This window comes from Mercenaria mercenaria, chromosome 5 (assembly GCF_021730395.1).
Source record: "Mercenaria mercenaria strain notata chromosome 5, MADL_Memer_1, whole genome shotgun sequence".
In the NCBI taxonomy this organism is placed as follows: domain Eukaryota; kingdom Metazoa; phylum Mollusca; class Bivalvia; order Venerida; family Veneridae; genus Mercenaria; species Mercenaria mercenaria.
This window is the reverse complement of record NC_069365.1, coordinates 39,742,771-39,761,650: the sequence shown is the minus strand read 5'-3', so window position 1 is coordinate 39,761,650 and position 18,880 is coordinate 39,742,771. Positions and strand designations below refer to the sequence as shown.

Sequence of the window (18,880 nt, the reverse complement as noted above, 5' to 3'; positions counted from 1 at the left end):
TTCAGGACAGTTGGTTGAAGGATCATCAAATTATATCTTCACCATATTCTTCTTATCATGGGGACATTGTGTCCCCACTATTTTTGATCCTTGGCAGAACACTGCATTTGAAACAACAGACTGTAAACTTATAATTTCACTGAGTTATATGCACTGAAGATTTTGAAATATATCAACAATATTGGAAGTAAAGAATCCTCTCTGAGTGGAACACTACAACAAAGCAAAGCTGAACAATACCCTTACTAAGCTCACCATTCCCTCTCTCCTACAGACATATATTAAATCACTTATATCACAATAAAAAACATGTTTCCATTATTGCAATTTCTATCAAAGGGAAATCTCTCCATGATTGAGTAGGCATATTTACAACTATATGAGCATTTAAATAACACCAGCTTCAGCTTTCGCCGGCACCCAGGAGACGCAAGTATCAGCGTACCTCCAAACAGAAGAGCTAAAAACTGGCAAAGGTTTAATTTTCCTAATGCCAAATAACAACTTTGCTTGTAATTTGATTATGATATTGCTGATAGGGAGTGTATTCTGTTACTAGTGCAATTTACTTAAAATTGTGATTCAACATCAACGTCAGTTCAGTACTAAATGTCATCACAATTGTGAAAATCTTCTCCGTGGAAGACTCCAGAGCGAGAACTTTCCTTCTTATCTGAGGAAATATTTTTCAGTGATGATTAATTGACAGACCATCTACAGCAAAACTGCTCTCAAAAGAACGGCCTCCTGACCAGAATAAAAGTTCCATTTGAAGGGGATTTCTGCTTAGAGGGGTTTTGTCAGTGGTGCTACATTACATTAAGAGTTATACACAACTTTACCATTATAAATCATAATCTTGTTTAGTTACTGTATGAAACAGCGCCATACAAGGTTTTATGAACATATGTTACCAAAAACAGGAAAGTGCTTAATTCTGAATGACTAAAATTGTTCCAGAACAGCATTTTTACCAGTACCTTTTATGCTATCATTGGTTAAAACTGATTAACTTCTCTGATTTTCAGTGCTGAGGAGAATGGTTTCAGCTAGACATCCTCTAGGAAAAAAGGTAGGGCCTATTCTCTTCATACACAAGATGCAAATGAATGCTAGGGATGAATTTATTGCGCAGGGAACCCTGATGAAAATCACATTGTAGTTGATTCTTCAAATGTGAAAAAGTTTGTCTCAAATTCTGAACCATCATTCAATCAGAATACCAGTATTCAAGTCTACCTTCATTTATAGAATGTGTAAAATCTGTAATATAAAAAAAAATCCCATCCTTTAAAGTCTCCTGATTTCTGAGTTATGTTTACCCAAATGCTACAAATTTATTTTCTATATGAAGCATTCAACTTGGATACACTCCTTTATAAGATTGTTTATATGACTTTAACTAATCTTGTAAATTCCCTAATATAGGCTCTCTCCTATTAAACTTATCGAGGGCTTAGAGCGAAACTGGTCTATCTGTATATAGAAACAGAAGCAGATAGACCAGTTTCACTCTAAGCCCTCGTTATACACTAATATTTTCAAGGAAAAAAACGTGAACTTCTGAATACTGGACCTTTCAAAAACTGGAAACTTCAATAAAAAACTGGCAATTTTCTCAATCCCAATCTTTCTCCTTTTTTTCTATATAAACTATGCTTCTAAATATATCAGAGCTTCCAAATTCTGAACACTGACGTATTTGCGGAAAATTGGACTGATTTTAATAAAATTTTAATTCCAAAAAACCTCTCTTTACAGATTATTAGGCAGGTTGAGGATAAAGTGAGAAATTTACATTTGATTGAAACATCTAATTCTGACCACGGGTGGTGAAATCAATTGTCAGACTTGCCCAGTTTGTCCCACCATAAAGACAAGCAGAATTTCACCATATTTTACTATAGTATTACAATCATTTTACAGTACACTGACAAGTAGAAAATAGACCTTGGCAAAAACAGACAAGTAAATCAAAATCAGATCTTGCCACCCCTGCTGACTATGTTATTTCTGCACATTTCTACTGTAAATTATGATTACTTCATATATCTAACTGCACACACTTAAAATATCCAGACAAAAGTGTTTGCCGTTTTGCTAACATGGGAAATTATCCTTACAAATATGTAAGATTGTACACCACGGAAGTATTTTTCGTAAGCTCACAAATGTTACTGAGCTTCTGCCTAACCATAGTCTTTTAAAGACCATACAAGCACACACAACTTCCTTGAGAAAAGTACAGTAGATTTACAGGCAAATTGCATGTTGGTTAGAAATCTGTCTCTCCAAGTAACTTACAAATTTCTAACTTCAGACTGATTGGACAGCTAACCTTAACAATCAATGTCCAACTTCCAACTCAAAGATTGATTTAGTTGTGAAAAGCATCTTAACTTTTGCCTCATTCTGATGGAATGTGATCAGGAATACGATTAAGACCCTATCTCTTTGGATGTCAAATGTACCTTAAAAAGTAACAATCATTCTTTACAACTTTGGTTGAAATCTATCAAGCAATCTTTAATCTTGGCCCAGTTGTTCGACTATTTTTAAACTGTCGATTAAACTTTGATTAAAACTAATCACTCCTGGTGGGAAAACACTAGCTTTATGTTTTTATTTTACTGTGAAGATTTTTAGTGATCATAATCCTGATTTTATTATCTTCTAAAATGCTGAAATATAGCACTAAAAGTTTATTGACTGTTAGCTTCAACTGTTGAGATTTGGAACAAATGGGTCCTGTTTAGTGATTGACAAACGAACAGACAGGGCAAACATGCCATTAATGGATGCAATTTCTTTGTATAGACATTAGAAATATCCTAGAAATATTATCTTTCTGATAATGTTGTAACAAATAATGGAAAACATTATCCAAAAAGATATAAATTCTATTTATGAGAAATGACCATATTTGTATTTTATGAACATTAGTCCCAAGGTGGCAATAAAATTGTGTCTTATATTATGACAAATCTTATAATAACAAGAGACATGGAAATAACATGAAAACCAGATTTTTAAAGAATTTCTATTTTAGCAAAAATGGCCCTGACCTGAACTTACAGTGACCTTGACCCTAGTCACCATAAAAACAATCTCCTAGCTATTTATACAAAGTTCCATACACCTCAATCCTACCAGAGTTACTGAACAGGTCATTTTTCTACTTTTAGTAACAGTGACCAATAAAACAATCCAAAGCTAGTCCTTTATATAAGCGTTCAGTGACAGTATGTCAGTTCTAACAACATTATAAATCTGAAATCCCATTTTTGATGATCCCAATGAAAAGAATCTACCGTATTTTGGTGCGTATAGGTCGCAGTAATGTATAGTCCGCATCTAACTTTTACTCAGGAAATGGTCGGAAAATTTAACTTCTAGCGTATTAGTCGCAGTTAAATTTCGGATTTTTTCCCCAGCTATATTAAATATTTACCGGCAAAAAAGTTATGGCGGCGACCATATTGATGCCGCGGACTGAATTATTATCAGAACCTGATTGGTGGAAATCGGACAGTGTTATTTTCGTTCCCAACCGTTTCATACCAACAGTAGTATCGGTAACAGAGTACATCAAAGAAAAGTGGCTTTTTGACACTAATTGGCAGCAGACGGTTTGCGTTTACATTCTGTTATCATGCAAGTTTAAGTGTGAATTGTTTGCAAAGCAATTATAACACCTTTCCGTGTCATGTAATTAACCGCGTTCTTTTGATTCTAAGTAAAAATGTTAACAAAATACCTCTTTTTGGATTTTTTTCTTTTATTTAAAAATCAAAAGTAAAAAATTTTAATACGCTAAGAATTAGTATAAACAATGTTTGGAATGGAGGACGGATCTGTCCGGATTTTATCCAACCCGGAGTACATGTCAATGGCGTCCAGTAAAACGAAAGTAGAAACAAACGTAATTCAGACTGCAAAAACATCTTTGAATTAAAGTCATTCATAATTTTAATAGTCTGTATGGGTTATTTACGATATATTTTATTGAAAGTAACCGCTATTGGTTGAAAAGCCGCCAATATTGATTATTTTATCCATTTTGTTCGTTCGTAACAGATGCACGTAATTTTGCGAGAGCTACGGTCAGAAAATTGGCCCGAAAAAAAAAACTGCTGGCAATGTTCTGTCGTAGAGGTCGCAGGAACTTTTTCAGGCAGCAAAATGGGCAGAAAAAGTGCGACCTAAACACACCAAAATACGGTATATTTAGTAACTGTGACCTTGACCCTATGGCATCTAAATAGACCAAGATTAGAACCACTACTCATCAGCTGCTCTCCAAACTTTCTACATTTCAAAAGGTACAATAGACCAATGCCCTTGCCAAATGAACCACAGTAGAATTTTCCTAGTATGCAGATTAATTAAGACATGTTGACCTTGAATTTGACCCTACTGATCCTATATATAATCCAAATTTGGCTTTTCTATAAGCTACCTATATACAAAGTTTGATTTCAATATATTAGTCTACACTTATGTTAATGAATAGAAACTTTTTTTTCCTATTATAGTTACCGTGATCTCGACGTTTATCCACAGACCCCAAATATCATCCCAGTCTTGGTCTTACTGTATGCTACCTATAAGCCAAGTTCTACTGCATAACCTCAACCCAAACTTGACATACTGAATAGAAAGGAAACATTTAACACTACCTAGCTGTCTGCACCCCTCCCCCCTCCCCCCAATCCCAATGACATTGCCAATCTTATAACCACGTTTAAAAACATTGTAAGCAGATACTTGGCTACATAGTCCTGTTGTCTTCCCACTACAATCTGACAATGACTGTTGAAACAGACTTATGTACATGTCAGGTGTCTTTTCACTGAAATTCTGCAAAATGCTGTCAAAAGAATTCTGTCTGTAAAGGCAACTGGTATGGCTTTTAATGGAAACCTAAATGCTGTTTCAATCAAAAATAGCCTGAAAGAAAACTTAGAAATATTGCAAGTGGTGCATCAAATGCATGATCAATGAATAAAAAAGAAGATTATCTCCAACATCTTTGAAAATTAGTTCAACTACTGTTTGCAGGACTCCATTTCAAAGGGAAATAAAGACAAACTGCTTTATAGATCACAAGCTGGCAGCACCTTGAACCTAAAACAGAAATCCTGATTATTATGCAACTTGTATTTATTGCAGAAAGACAAGTTATCTGAAGAAGACTGTGTCAGAACAACATAGCTTCTTACACTCAAGACCTACATGTATATATTTTGTAACCTATTGCCTGCAAATAATATCATATGTTGTTGTTGTTCCAATCATACAAACATCCAGTGTGTATTCTCCAACAAATGCACAAGTAGTTCTACAAACCTGTAGAGATAGCTGCTTAAGGCAGGTGGCCATTTGAGACCAGTTGAATTTAGAGCAAAATGTCAATTTGTGAAGTAACTAGTAAGCAGATTGACTGCTTAAGACAAGTGCCTGTTTAATACAGGTGGCCTCTAGGGCAGATTTATCTGTATTAAAATTTTCCTGTAAGATTTCTACTTTCAAGGCAAATGTAACTCACCATTAGACATGGTCTACACGTTTATACTTGTCCACCTGCCATAACAGGCAAGTTCTGCTATTCAGCTTAGTGACTTGTCTGTAAATGGATCTTTTTATTTGTCTGTAAATGGATCTTTTTCTCTGAAAAAAAAAAGAAAAAAAAAAGAGTTGTACTACATCATAGGTTTCTTGATGAAACATCAAATGCTCACAGGTATCTAGCTAGTGTTTATTTTACCATTTGTCAGGCTTAAATTCAGTCTTATTTCCGTTTTAAACAAGAGTTTCAGCAGACAACAAAGCTGGCAGCAAAAGATGAGCACATTCTAAAAGGGTTGTTGTTTTTGAGAGTTGATGCACGGAGAGTGGGGGCTTTGAGTGAAAATGTACAAAATGAAGTTCAGCACAAAGATAAAAAGTTTGACAAGAGCATATTCTGGAATGAGATATGAGTTTTCTGAGAATCATCAACAAGTTGTCTACACTAGATGTTAGTACTACTTTGACAAGAAAAAAATGTTTTCTGAAGACAGCAATGCTGACTATCCAACAGCCTTGTCAACTAAATAAGTATAAACATTGGAAAAGTAAAAATGCAAAAAAGAGTTACGGAACCTGTACAATGCATGTCAGCTCATCACAGTGGACAAGTGTGTAATGTTTCAATCTATTCCGATAAGTGAATACTGAGGTACCAGCTTACATATAAACCAAACAAAAAATTGCTTAGTTGAAAAAGGGGCATAATTTTGTAAAATTACAAAGTAGAGTTATGGAAACTGTGCAATGCATGTCAGATCATCACAGTGAACAAGTGTGTGAAGTCGTGTAATATACATGTATTTATAAAATTTCTTTATTTAACCATGACATTATTTTCCCCCTATTATAGCCAGAGCACATTTTCACTGCTACAAACAGGCCCTGCCAACATGCCCCAAATCTGAAAAAAAAAAAAACGGTGCTAGCCTCTCTCAATTAATGTTTCCAGCTTCACCTCAGAAAATAACTAACACTTCCAATAATGCCTAATGGGGCACCTGGGGACTTCTTCTAATGTTAAAGCTGAAATGGTATGACTTTAAATTTCCACTCTGTCTGACAATCTTAACCAAACAACCAAACCTTGGAACCACTCGGGAGATAATTTGTAACAAGCTGATTACTACCAAATCAAATAGGTCTGCTCATAGGTAGTCGAGAGCTTCTCAATAGCATTATGTTTTCGTTTTAGTATATATTTGTAGAATTAAATTGGAATCTGCACTCTCCAACTCTATGCAAGATAAAACAAGAGCACCGCCTTGCGGGTGCTGACGCTCATCTGATTTTTTTTTGTGTAATAGAAATATTGTCCTACCCATGATTTTCTAAGTCTAAAAAGGGGCATCATTCTTGCAAAAAGCAGGATAGAGTTATTTTTCTTGATGTTCAGTGTCCACATATGATGGTGAAAAACTGTTGCAAGTTTTAAAGCAATAGGTTTGATAGTTTATGAGAAAAGTGGACTTAAACATAATACTCAAGCAAGAAAATGATTTTCTAAGTCCAAAAGGGGCAATAATTATTGCAAAAAGCAGGATGGAGTTATGTTGCTTGCTGTACAGGGTCAGCTTATGATGGTGAACAAGTGTTGCAAGTTTCAAAGCAATAGCTTTGATAGTTTAAGAGAAAAAGTTGACCTAAACATAAAACTTAACCAAGAAATCTGATATTTTCTAAGTCTAAAAGGGGCCATAAATCTTGCAAAAAGGAGGATCGAGTTATGTTTCTTGCTGTACAGGGTCAACTTATAATGGTGAACAAGTGCTGCAAGTTTTAAAGCAATAGCTTTGACAGTTTAGGAGAAAAGCTGACCTAAACATAAAACTTAACCAAGAAAACTGATATTTTCTAAGTACAAAAGGGGCCATAAATCTTGCAAAAATCAAGATGGAGTTATGTTTCTTGCTATACAGGGTCAGCTTATGATGGTGAACAAGTATTCCAAGTTTCAAAGCAATAGCTTTGATAGTTTAGGAGAAAAGCTGACCTAAACATAAAACTTAACCAGGCAACGCCGACGCCGACGCCGACAACCGCTCAAGTGATGACAATAACTCATCATTTTTTTTCAAAAAATCAGATGAGCTAAAAAAATGACAGCATAATAATTCCTGAAAGTCCTGAAAACTTACAAAAGCAAAATGGAATTAGAAGATGCTTTTGTAGAAAAGCACTTGTCTCCCCTAAAGCATAGCAGTAATGGGCAAGGAGTCAATAGGGGACAGGAGCAAAAGTCAGAGACACTGATGGTTGGCTAAGTGACTGAAATGCAATAGGAATCATCTAAACGGCATGTTCAATCATCCAATGAAGTTCCAACATTCTGGGTCAAGTGGTTCTCAAGTTATGGAATGGATTGGAAACAGTTTTCCATGTTCTGGCCCCTGTGACCTTGTCCTCTGAGAAAATGGCCCCAAGATTAATAGGGGTCATTTATTAGGCATGTCCAATCATCCAGTAAAGTTCAATGTTCTGGGTCAAGTGGTTATGGATCGAAAATGTTTTCCATGTTCTGGCCCCTCAGAAACAGTTTTTCAAGTTCTGGCCCATGTGACCTTGATCTTTGATCGAGTAACCCCAAAAACAATAGGGGTCATCTACTCTGTAAGTCCCATTACCCTATGAAGATTGAAGGTTCTGGGTCAAATGGTTCTCAAGTTATTGATCGGAAATGGTTTTCCATGTTCAGGCCCTTGTGACCTTGACCTTTGATCAAGTGATCCAAAAACTACAGGGGTCATCTAATCCATAAGCCCTATAAACGAAGTTTGAAGGTTCTAGGTCAAATGGTTCTCCAGTTCTTAAATAATTAATACTGTGTAACTTTCTTACATAAAGTTAACACCATTTTATTGATACAGTTGTTCTTAATGTGAATTTAAGTCTCTGACAATTTGATATTCTAAACAAAACATTATCAAGAAGCCGGTTCTATTCTTTAATAATTCACCTCTGCTAAAACTGAAATGTTAGGACCTTACGTTTTTCACTCTGTCCATCCTAAACTAAACAAAAGAACGATGAAAACAAAATAAATTATATGTGCCACTTGGTACAAAATTCAGTCTGACCTCTTTAGAATAATACCAATGCCAAAATATTAAGGAATGAAAGCATTTGCTTAATTACAAACAATCATTTTCTTAATGTTGTCCAGTGTTTTATCAATGCACGAATGGTCACATGACTTGCATAGCTATCTTCTCTTCTTGATTTCATAGGTGAAATTATAGTCCTGTCATTCTGAAGGTGATTGATTTACTAGTAATTTATCTACATTTATTCATTTTACATCAATTGCAGAACTTGCATACATGATAGTATGATCAAAAATATTTGGCTCAAAAGTTTGCAAGGATAACTGAATAGTGTACAAATGAAAGAGAACTGTGAATGTGACTGCTGACAATTTATGTTACCGTGATTGTGTCCCTTTATATTTAAGTTCACTTAGCTCGGGAACTTGTTTTCTGACAACTTTCTATTATCAAAAAATTTATTAAATAGAACAAAGGACTTTCCTTTTTCTCTGAAGCCTGTTAAGGACTTACATTTTTCAGACTGTAGCTAGACCCAAGAAAAGTCATAGAATAGTCAGGGACATGCTAGACAAGACTCACACTAGGACACTAGGACATTTACACAAAACTTTCTTATAATGTCATGTAAGTACCGTAAGGGCTTATCTCCCTTCTAGTTTCATATGGAAATGTGCCCTATGTTTTTGATATTACAAAATAATATCAGTGCCATTATACTGCATGTAAGGTGAACATTATAATTTTGCTAACGAATTGTGACTTACTACTGCACCAGCACTGCTATGTACAAACATGACTTTTGGAGACAGAAAAAGAGGTTTAGATTTGTTTGTTTTGTTGGTATGGCCTCTCCAGCTTTTGATGCTGGAAAAAGACCCTAGTTACCTCTCTGGGTTTTATTTCAGGCACAAGCAGCTACCTCGGTAGAACCACCAATCTTCCATTAGCCAACTAGATGGCTTCCTAACACTAAACGATTGTTTACACCGAGGTTTCCAACGACAATGGTTGGGAGCTAGTGATAAGTGTCACTGTATTGTTTTTTAGTGTCATACATACATTCTATGCCAAATATTGTGGGGATAAACATGTTGAGAAATTTCACCCCAACCATGGGGGAGAAACTTGAAATGGGAAATGAAACAAGCAGCAAGGTTGTCTGTGTTCACAGGTTTTCCTTACCACATGTTTTACTACATTTGACTTAAGACATAAGATTTCTACTGGAAACTTTTTACCAGCCAAGTAAAGAAAAACAGTGACTTTTTTTCATTCCGGGGGTGGACATCTCACTCAGACATTCTTTAATTTAAAACAACTCCAATGACTGCAATGAGAATGGTTATATTTGCCAAGTTCTTCAGACAACAATAACAGTAATTTCCCAAGTGTTTGTCAAGTATTTTAAAGTATGCAGCATATCTTGGCTGGATCTTTAAAATACTCATATGTGTAAACTTACTTGCCAAATCCACAGAGTGAAAAACTTTCATATCCTACCAATATGAACAATACCACTATAAGCAAGTGTCAACAAGAGCTGTCTCCATAGGATGACACATGCCCCCGATGGCACTTTGAATGAATATATAGTTATGGCCGATGTTAGAGTTTAGGACCTTTGACCTACGGAACTGGGTCTTGCGCGAGACACGTCGTCTTACTGTGTCACACATTCATGCGTAGTTATTTTAAAATCCATGCATGAATGACAAAGATATGGACCGGACACACCCATCAATGCACTATCATGAAAAATGACCTTTAACGTCTAAGTGTGAGCTTGACCTTTGAGCTACGGACCTGGGTCTTGCGTGTGACACGTCGTCTTACTGTGGTACACATTCATGCCAAGTTATTTGAAAATCCATCCATGGAAGACAAAGATATGGACCAGACATGCCCATCAATGCACTATCATTTAACGTCTAAGTGTGACCTTGACCTTTGAGCTACGGACCTGGGTCTTGCGCGCGACACGTCGTCTTACTGTGGTACACATTCATGCCAAGTTATTTGAAAATCCATCCATCGATGACAAAGATATGGACCGGACACGCCCATCAATGCACTATCCTTTAATGTCTCAGTGTGACCTTGACCTTTGAGCTACGGACCTGGGTCTTGCGCGCGACACGTCGTCTTACTATGGTACACATTCATGCCAAGTTATTTGAAAATCCATCCATCGATGACAAAGATATGGACCGGACACGAAAATTGCAGACAGACTGACAGACGGTTCAAAAACTATATGCCTCCCTTCGGGGGCATAAAAAGTAACAAATTAGAAAAGAAAGCTATCTCATTTTAGGCAACAAAAGTAAGAAATTTGGGTCACTTTCATGGCATTGTAATGGCACAAGTGGAACTGGTTTCATAATGATTTTATTAAAAATTTCTAATTTTTAGAAAGGCTTTCAAAAAATTCCATTAACCTTTCACAAGACAGTTTAAAGGATCATACATTTAAATTTATACTATACTATGTTTTTACATTGTAAAATGGACAGTTTCATCAACTCATTCCCCTCCCTCACATAACCATTTTTTTGTGTTATAAAAGTTCCAAGCAACATGCACAGAAAATTCTTTAAAAGTGACTTAAAATCATATAAAATGTATCCCTGATATATTTTTAGGTGGAAGCATGCTGGGTATGCCCCCTCTAAATACATGAATATATAGCTCAAAAACCTGCAGATATGATTAAGTTTTTTATTTCTTTAATTTGTGTTTCTTCAAAAAAAATCTCAGCACTGCAACAGGAGGGGCTCTTCCTATACGTATCTTGTTATTCACTTGCAATCTGCCTCTCCAAAGTCTAATTTATTAGGTCTACGGGAAGACATATCAATGAAGTTTATCCCATAGATTGGCATTATCAGCCTAAGATAATTATGTTATTGGATTACTTTTTACTTGTCTATTAATAATGAAACAGCCACTGTGAACAATCCCAGCCAACAGAGGCCGAGTGGTACAGAACATTTGAATGCTAGACATTTTAACCCAAAGAAATTTCAACCCAAAGACACTTTGACCCCAAAATTGAATATACTAGGACAATACAACCCCAAAGACATTTTGACCCAAAGACATTTCGACCCTCAGTAATATTTTTATGTTTTCATGCAATATTTCTTTGACTTTGTTTCAGTGTATATTTATGACTTTAAAAAACACAATTTTAGGAGTATTTTCGACAAAATATGATTTAATTATGAGATTGTTTTTAAGGAGATGCTGGTACTGAGAGACCATTTAGTTTTTAAAAATACCTGTATGTTAATAAGATATTGCAAGAATATACTGTATAAGTGGATATTTCTGCGGGTCGAAAAGTTAGCGAATTTGGAATTCCAGACATTTGGTGTGCGGAAATATTAGCGAATTCCCGATTTCCAAGTTGCATAAAAATAGAACTTCATACCAATCACTGATTTGTCTGACATAATAATTGCACTTTTGTTGGCAGCATTGTTATCCCTTATAAAGAGCCAGAGAGGGAAAATCATCCAGTTGAAAGGTGTGGTCATTTATCCTTTTTTTTTAAAATCATAAAATTATCATCTCAATATTCATTTACGTTCAAAAAATAATAAGTTAAACTAATATAAGGTATAAATATTACATAATGTCATGATTGCAGTTGTAAGTTATTCGTGAACGTTCATATATCAATGAACGTGCTACACATTACTAAAACTGTTGTTTGTGTTTTCTTTATAAAAATAATTACTTGAAAACGTACTACTAGTATTTATTAAGGGAAGCAGTATACATGTAATTATCAAACTGAAAAAGAGAAACAATATGTATTGAAGAAAATCCTTTTGTTGCATTTTGTAAAGAAGTGAAATGCATTTTTAAATGTCAGTATGTTTTCTTGCCTATGACAGTTTACAGTTATTAGCTTTGCTAGTTTTGTATCTGTCAACAAGTGGAAATTCAAACAAATTATGACTATCTTTACCTTTAAAAAACTCTGGCTATTTTGACGTATTTAAGGCCCAAAGAAGTAGCTGAAACTTGTAAAGAGTACAGGCAGAGACAAAGTATCAGTTTTTCTTATTTACTACCAGTGTTATGGTACATTTTTATGATGGGTTGGCTGATATTTACGCTGGAGAAAATATTAGCAAATTTCGTCAATTCGCGAAATTCTCCAATATTTCCACCTCGCTAACTTAACCACTTATACAATATTAATTGTTAGTACTGTTCAGAATTAAATACTTATATGGACTAATTCTAATTTAAGTTTTATCAACAGAAATGTTTACACTTGGTCAGGGCTCCAGATATTTTTTTTGGCCTGTGAGTATTTACTCATCACATTTTTTGTGAATGAGTAAAATGGTAAAATCTGAAATTGACTAGGAGTAATATTACCATACATGCCATAATTTTTCAGGACCTTTCCGGGATTTCGAGCTAAAATTTCCGGGATTTTTACCTTATGTCCGGGACATACACCGTGACATTAGTATTCGTCTGTTTCATGCATAAATATCATAGAATTATATGCAGTTTCCGGAGATAAACATTGTTCCCTCGCTTAGGAATAATTTGTTGCAAATGTCGTCTAGCTTTCTAAGGGAGGTAAATTGGGTAATTTACGTCATAGTTCGGCACGTGAATTGGTTGCGTTCCCGAGGTGAACTGAATTAGGAGACTTGCTATATACGAAGAATTAACCTGGTCATTGTGATTTAGAATCCAGCTTGTCTGGTATCTTTTTAAAGCTTAAAAGTTTATCTAATCATTAATAAAATGAAATCCTCAAAGAAATGAAATAAATCGTGTAGATAAAATCGATATAAAATATTTCGGGTTGGGTCAATTTTCAAGGATCGGCCGGCAAAGGCATTCAATAGTCAAAAGGTTTATTTAGAATATGTGTGACAATCAATCTACATTTTGTGAGATTACAGCCTTTTAAAGTAATTATCGTTTAATTGACCGTTATCAGCCATTTCTCCCAATCAAGGCTACATGTAGCTTCACCGCCCACGTGCTAACAACAACGAAATTTTTGGCTATTGTTCCTAATATTAAATTATCATAAAACTGTTATTGATTGCATAATTTTGCCAATTCATAATCAGGGTCATCAAAATAGCTGACTGTAAATTAATCTGTGTCACCAAAAGATCGCGGGGCACGTTCAATATGAGTGGTGATCGGAGCTAGCTCTAATCAACATGTGTCCCACTCGAGGGCATAAAACTGATTATCGGATAATTAGGAATAAACAATGTGACACCGGGGACTGTTTATTGTGTTTTAAAATTCAACAATTTATATGCCAAAAAAACTAGTTTTTTGGGGGGTTATTTTTGTTTTCTGTATTTTTAATTTTCCGGGACATTTCAACACTGTCCGGGACACCGGGACGAGTATGTGATTTTCGGGACAATCCTGGACAATCCGCGACATATGACATGTATGAATATTACTCCTGAAAATTTATGAATGTGAAAACAACAGAAGTCAGTTTTATAACATATTTATTGGGTACATAACACCCATGAATTTGTTTGCAGTTCAGTTACAATTCAATATTCAAGTTTTTGCTTCTTTTTTCTCCCTTGGCTTGCCTTGGCTTCACACTCACTACTGAATCCAATATTCAATATACCTTTAGCTATGTTTTGGGGACCATTTTTGTTGGTTTAAATCCTAACTATTTGATTTACGCATGCACTGAGTGTATACTATAGTTTAACCTGAAAATGCAGATATACTAATAACACACCCTATAAACGACTGTATTCCCCCTCTTCCTGTTGCGACCAATCAAAACTAAACTGACAGCTAAAAGTTGAAAAACACCATTTTAAAGTGACTGATATGCTTTGATGGTATGTATATTTAAATAGTATTGGAAGCTGAACATGATTTGTTCCTGTATATAATGTGTTTAATAGTCTGATTACAGCAAAAAACCCAATTGATCACTGATTTTGTCCAGAAATTGTACTCTGTCGGCGTCAAAAGTACATATTTTCTTGCTTGAAGAATGATCTACATGTAAATCTCACTGTTTCATGGATAAAGAACCAATACTAGTTTGGTAAAATAAAATAAAACCATTGCTAAAATCTCCAACTTGTAACCCTCAATGAAAGAAGTCGGTGTGATTTCCTGTCTGTATGCATGTTTGCTTGAGTACTGTACAAATGTTTGCGACTTTCGTAAAAAAGACTGTGTGCCTGTCTGCAACTGACTTATCTATAAAATAGCAGCTTTTTCTATGCTCCTGTAGTATTTCTTCATAATTATAACCCGCAAACGAAGTCTGAAGGAGGGTGGTATATAGGAGTCACCATGCGGTCTGTCTGTTCAGTCTGTTTGTATGTGTGTCCTCATAAATTTGGTCGTGCAATTACTTGAATACTATTACACCTACATGTACCTCTCTCAAACTTTACACACAAACATCAGCAATATGTAGTTAATGCCTGTCTTATTCTTTTCCTTTTCTCTTTAATGTGACACTTAAAAAGGTAAAACAGGGTCTATTTTTCGTCTCCGTGCCATAACTTCTTTATGCATTAAGGGATTCTGAAATAACTTGGCACAAATGTTCACCATCATGAGATGATGTGTCCGCACAAGACTATACTTTCTAGAATTTCAACCCATTGAAACCGATATATCATCGCAAAGTACCCTGCGGCTGGACATACAGCCGTCGTGTTTACTACCCACCGTGATTTGACCGTTATTTCTCATACATTTATACTTACCAAATAACACACAGCTTTTGATTTAAATGTTTCTTTAAAATATTCTGAATCTGCCGATGATATCAAAACAGAGACGAGGTAGAACTCACGCCATTTTAACCCAACGGAAGTGGATTGAGCCAGGCTTAGCAATGAAAACAACTAAATCTGCAAGGACAGATTCCCGGTGTGTGCAAGCGTTATCACTGTCATATGTAAATTATTTCAAACATGAGAAATAACGGTCAAATCATGACAGGTAGTAAACACAACGGCTGTATGTCCAGCCGCAGGGAACTTGTGGGTGCAATAGTTTTTAAAAAGGCAGTGGCTACAATTACGGTACTGTAATCCTAGCCTCCGATTCTAGGATTACTTTTCACATGACAAGCTCTTAAATTTGAAGCATTTATGATTAGTGCTTGGTTTCTCTGACCATAATTCCCTTATGTGAAATTGTAAATACAGTATGTTTTGAACAATTACAACTTATATGATTAAATAAAAGAAATTTTACAATCACGTTTCAATTAATCTTTGTGCTTTAGTGGACCACACTTCTTTCTTTTAGAATATTTGCCGAATTTTTCACATGTTGAGTTTTAATTTTAATGCAATCTAAGATTCATAACAAACTAATATTTCATTCAGGAATTATGGATTATCATTAATGCAAATTATTATGTTATAGAACATCAACTTCCTATAAAGAATCTGTAATATTAGATATTGCCATAGCAATAACACCACTTCTTTAAATATTTATGGGGCACTGTACATGCTCAAGTGCACTCTGCCATTTAGGTAGCACCTAATTTCATATTAGCAAGACAGTATGCTAGACTTTTCTCGGTGCTTGACTCTGAATTAGAGCTTTGCCAGTAAAAACTTTATAAAACATTAACCAAAAAGTTCTAAGTTAAAAAGGGGCATAACTCTGTCAAAATTCAAACAAGAGTTATGGGGATTGTTTCTACTGGTGTAGACTTTGATAGTAAATAACTATTTAAAGTTTCAAGTCAAATTTGATAGTAACAGAGATATTTGATTTTATCAAAAAATTTAAGCAAAAAAATTCTAAGTTAAAATTAGAATCAGAGTTATGGGGTTGTTTTTCCTGGTGTAGACTTTGATGGTAAATAACTATTTTAAGTTTGAAGTCAATAGCTTTGATAGTAACAGAGATATTTGACTTTATCAAAAACTTTAACCAACGGCGCACAAGGCAATAGCTCTACTTTTTTTGAGAAGTTGAGATAATAAAAAACGCATCCTTCTCAATATAAATTTAATGGCATAATAATACAAACAAGTGATTTCCATTCTACCATTCTTATTAAAGAATGCAGGGTTCTCACTAGCAATTTTAAGTTGCAGTCCTGGGACTCCCAAAACTGTAGAAGTTGCAGTCCTAAGTAGACCGACAGGTAGACTTAAGCGTTTCATCAAAACTTTGGCCTCTTTTGTACAGACAAGTTCTGACAGTGACATTTAGTGATCACAATACTTAATTAACCTAAACAGAGCTAAAGTGAGCTAAAAAGGTAAAGACAGAATAGGCGAAATGTAATACTCTGTTGTTTAATAACAACATTGCATTAAAACATTTTTGCATACATGTCACTATCGATCTCATGCAGAGTCAGAGGATTCGCTTGCATCATTTTATTTCTTTTTACCAATACTAAACAATGTTTACTGACCCTAGACAAGCTTACTGTCGCTGAGTGGCTGCTTTTTAATTTCTGACTTTTGCAGCACAGTCTGACCGTCACAATATAAAACAAACTTTATACGTCAGATAAGTTCGACTATACTGACCCAGAATTGTAACAAAATTTGAAACTAATAGAAATTTTGCAGAGAAATAATCATGGTAAGACGGCATCAACAGCATCTTAAAATTACTCAAAGAATTATAATTAAGACTATAAATAGGACTAATTACAACTTTTTCTGAAATGTTCTTTTAAGTTTAATTCTGCCAGGTTATTTGACTTTAGTACATGAGAAAGCAATTGATATTACTTTAAACACTTTATACAGTCACTATCAGTTTGTAACCTATGCAAACATGCAGATAATCACATGTGACTGCATTTGTAATAAACGTGCCATCATGGCTTGCAGTGTAATGCAAACTGGCAACGCTGACTTTACACGGCTATCAATGACAAGCGAGTAACTCCGCCAACTAATATTGCTCAGAGTCAAACCTTGTATATGCGCAGGTGTTTGAAAACAATTAATTACGGAGTTAAAGATTGCATCCCACTGCAGAAACTTGTGTCCGGGGACTCCCAAACTTCATTTAACACACGTATACCGGGACAAATTGCGCATACGGTGACTCCAAATTCTGCGTTTCCGAGAACCCTGGAATGGGGTCATAATGTCCAAGGATTTGGGGTTAAAACGTCTTGGGGTTGAAAATTTATTATGACTTTGGATCAAAATGTCTAGCTACTGGACTTTTCTATGTGGCGGGGCAAGTCCGTATTTTCTATGGAAAAAGCTTCTTTTCAGTATGTAGATCTTTAACCTTATTCCCTTGAATTTACTGACTCTTGCCGATACATGACTGCGTGCAGGTGTCTGTCAATCAATTTTGTGAAAAATGAAAAGGGCTGAGAGTGACTTTAAGTAACAAATTGGGATCTGATGACTTTAATGGAATATTCTGCTACAGGAATACGGTAATTAAGATACAAGGACGGATCAAAAGTGGTCAAAGTATTTAAGAAAAACTTACAATTCACAATTATTTACCTGCAAATTGAATAATTAATTGACAGTTCTGCCACTTCCGGTGCAGACTCTATCTCGAACGAAGTCTCAAGCAACCGAGATTAATACGGCTTCTTATTTTTTTTTAACAGATTTTTAGATGAGAGACTTTTTTAAATCCGTGAATATGTCCATTTACCTATTCAACTAATGCAAAAAAAGAAGAATCTAAAAAGAAGAAAAGATTAATAAAACATTAAGCTAACCAAACGAGCGACGTTTCCTGATCAGCAACACGTACACTGGGTCTAGGACGAAGCGAGTGGCCGACATAAGAAGATCATATAGATAGATCAATATAGGACGATGCGTACCAAAGGGTGTACATACTTCAACGTTGTGCATATAGACATTTTCGTACCAGAAACTCTCCTGCAGTCTAAAAATAAATGTAAAGATTGTTACGAGTCACCATTTTTAAACAAACGTTCTAAACATTTTGGATGTTTACAGCAAGCGTGCAAAGTTAAACAAGAAATGTCTTTAAAAAAGACAAACGGCGTAGAGGTAATGCATTTTAATGTTACACAATTTCAACTCTTTTATGTATAGAGCAAATCTTGCAACCTGTCTATCTATCTATTTAAGTTTAATTACGGTCCATCCGCCCTTTCAGACCAAAGAAGTATAAAAAAATTATTTTTATAGCTCTTTGTTCAGACACAATGAATGCCACGTAGAGTATAGACTGCAAATCTTGCAACCTGGTAATATTTTTCTTGAAAATTGACATGCACACGAAGA

The 18,880-nt window shown here is 35.1% G+C and overlaps 1 protein-coding gene across 6 annotated transcripts in view; it reads right to left on the bottom strand.

Moving 5' to 3' along the window:
- The window catches only part of LOC123556951 (amyloid beta precursor protein binding family B member 2-like), a 125,176-nt gene extending 106,925 nt beyond the window's left edge, over window positions 1-18,251 (bottom strand). For 3 of the 6 annotated variants that reach the window (XM_053543271.1, XM_053543269.1, XM_053543268.1), the window contains exons 1-2: window positions 18,102-18,160; window positions 5,549-5,670 (exon numbers count right to left, since the gene is read on the bottom strand). Coding sequence is in view for 2 of the 6 variants with exons in the window: in XM_053543268.1 (XP_053399243.1) it covers window positions 5,549-5,558 (10 nt within the window). In the remaining 4 variants the exon portion in view is untranslated. Of the gene's footprint in view, window positions 1-5,548; window positions 5,671-18,101 lie in introns of all 6 variants that reach the window. The other 3 variants (XM_045348069.2, XM_045348068.2, XM_045348070.2) reach the window with 2 other exon arrangements.
- Between the last annotated feature and the right edge of the window lie 629 nt (window positions 18,252-18,880).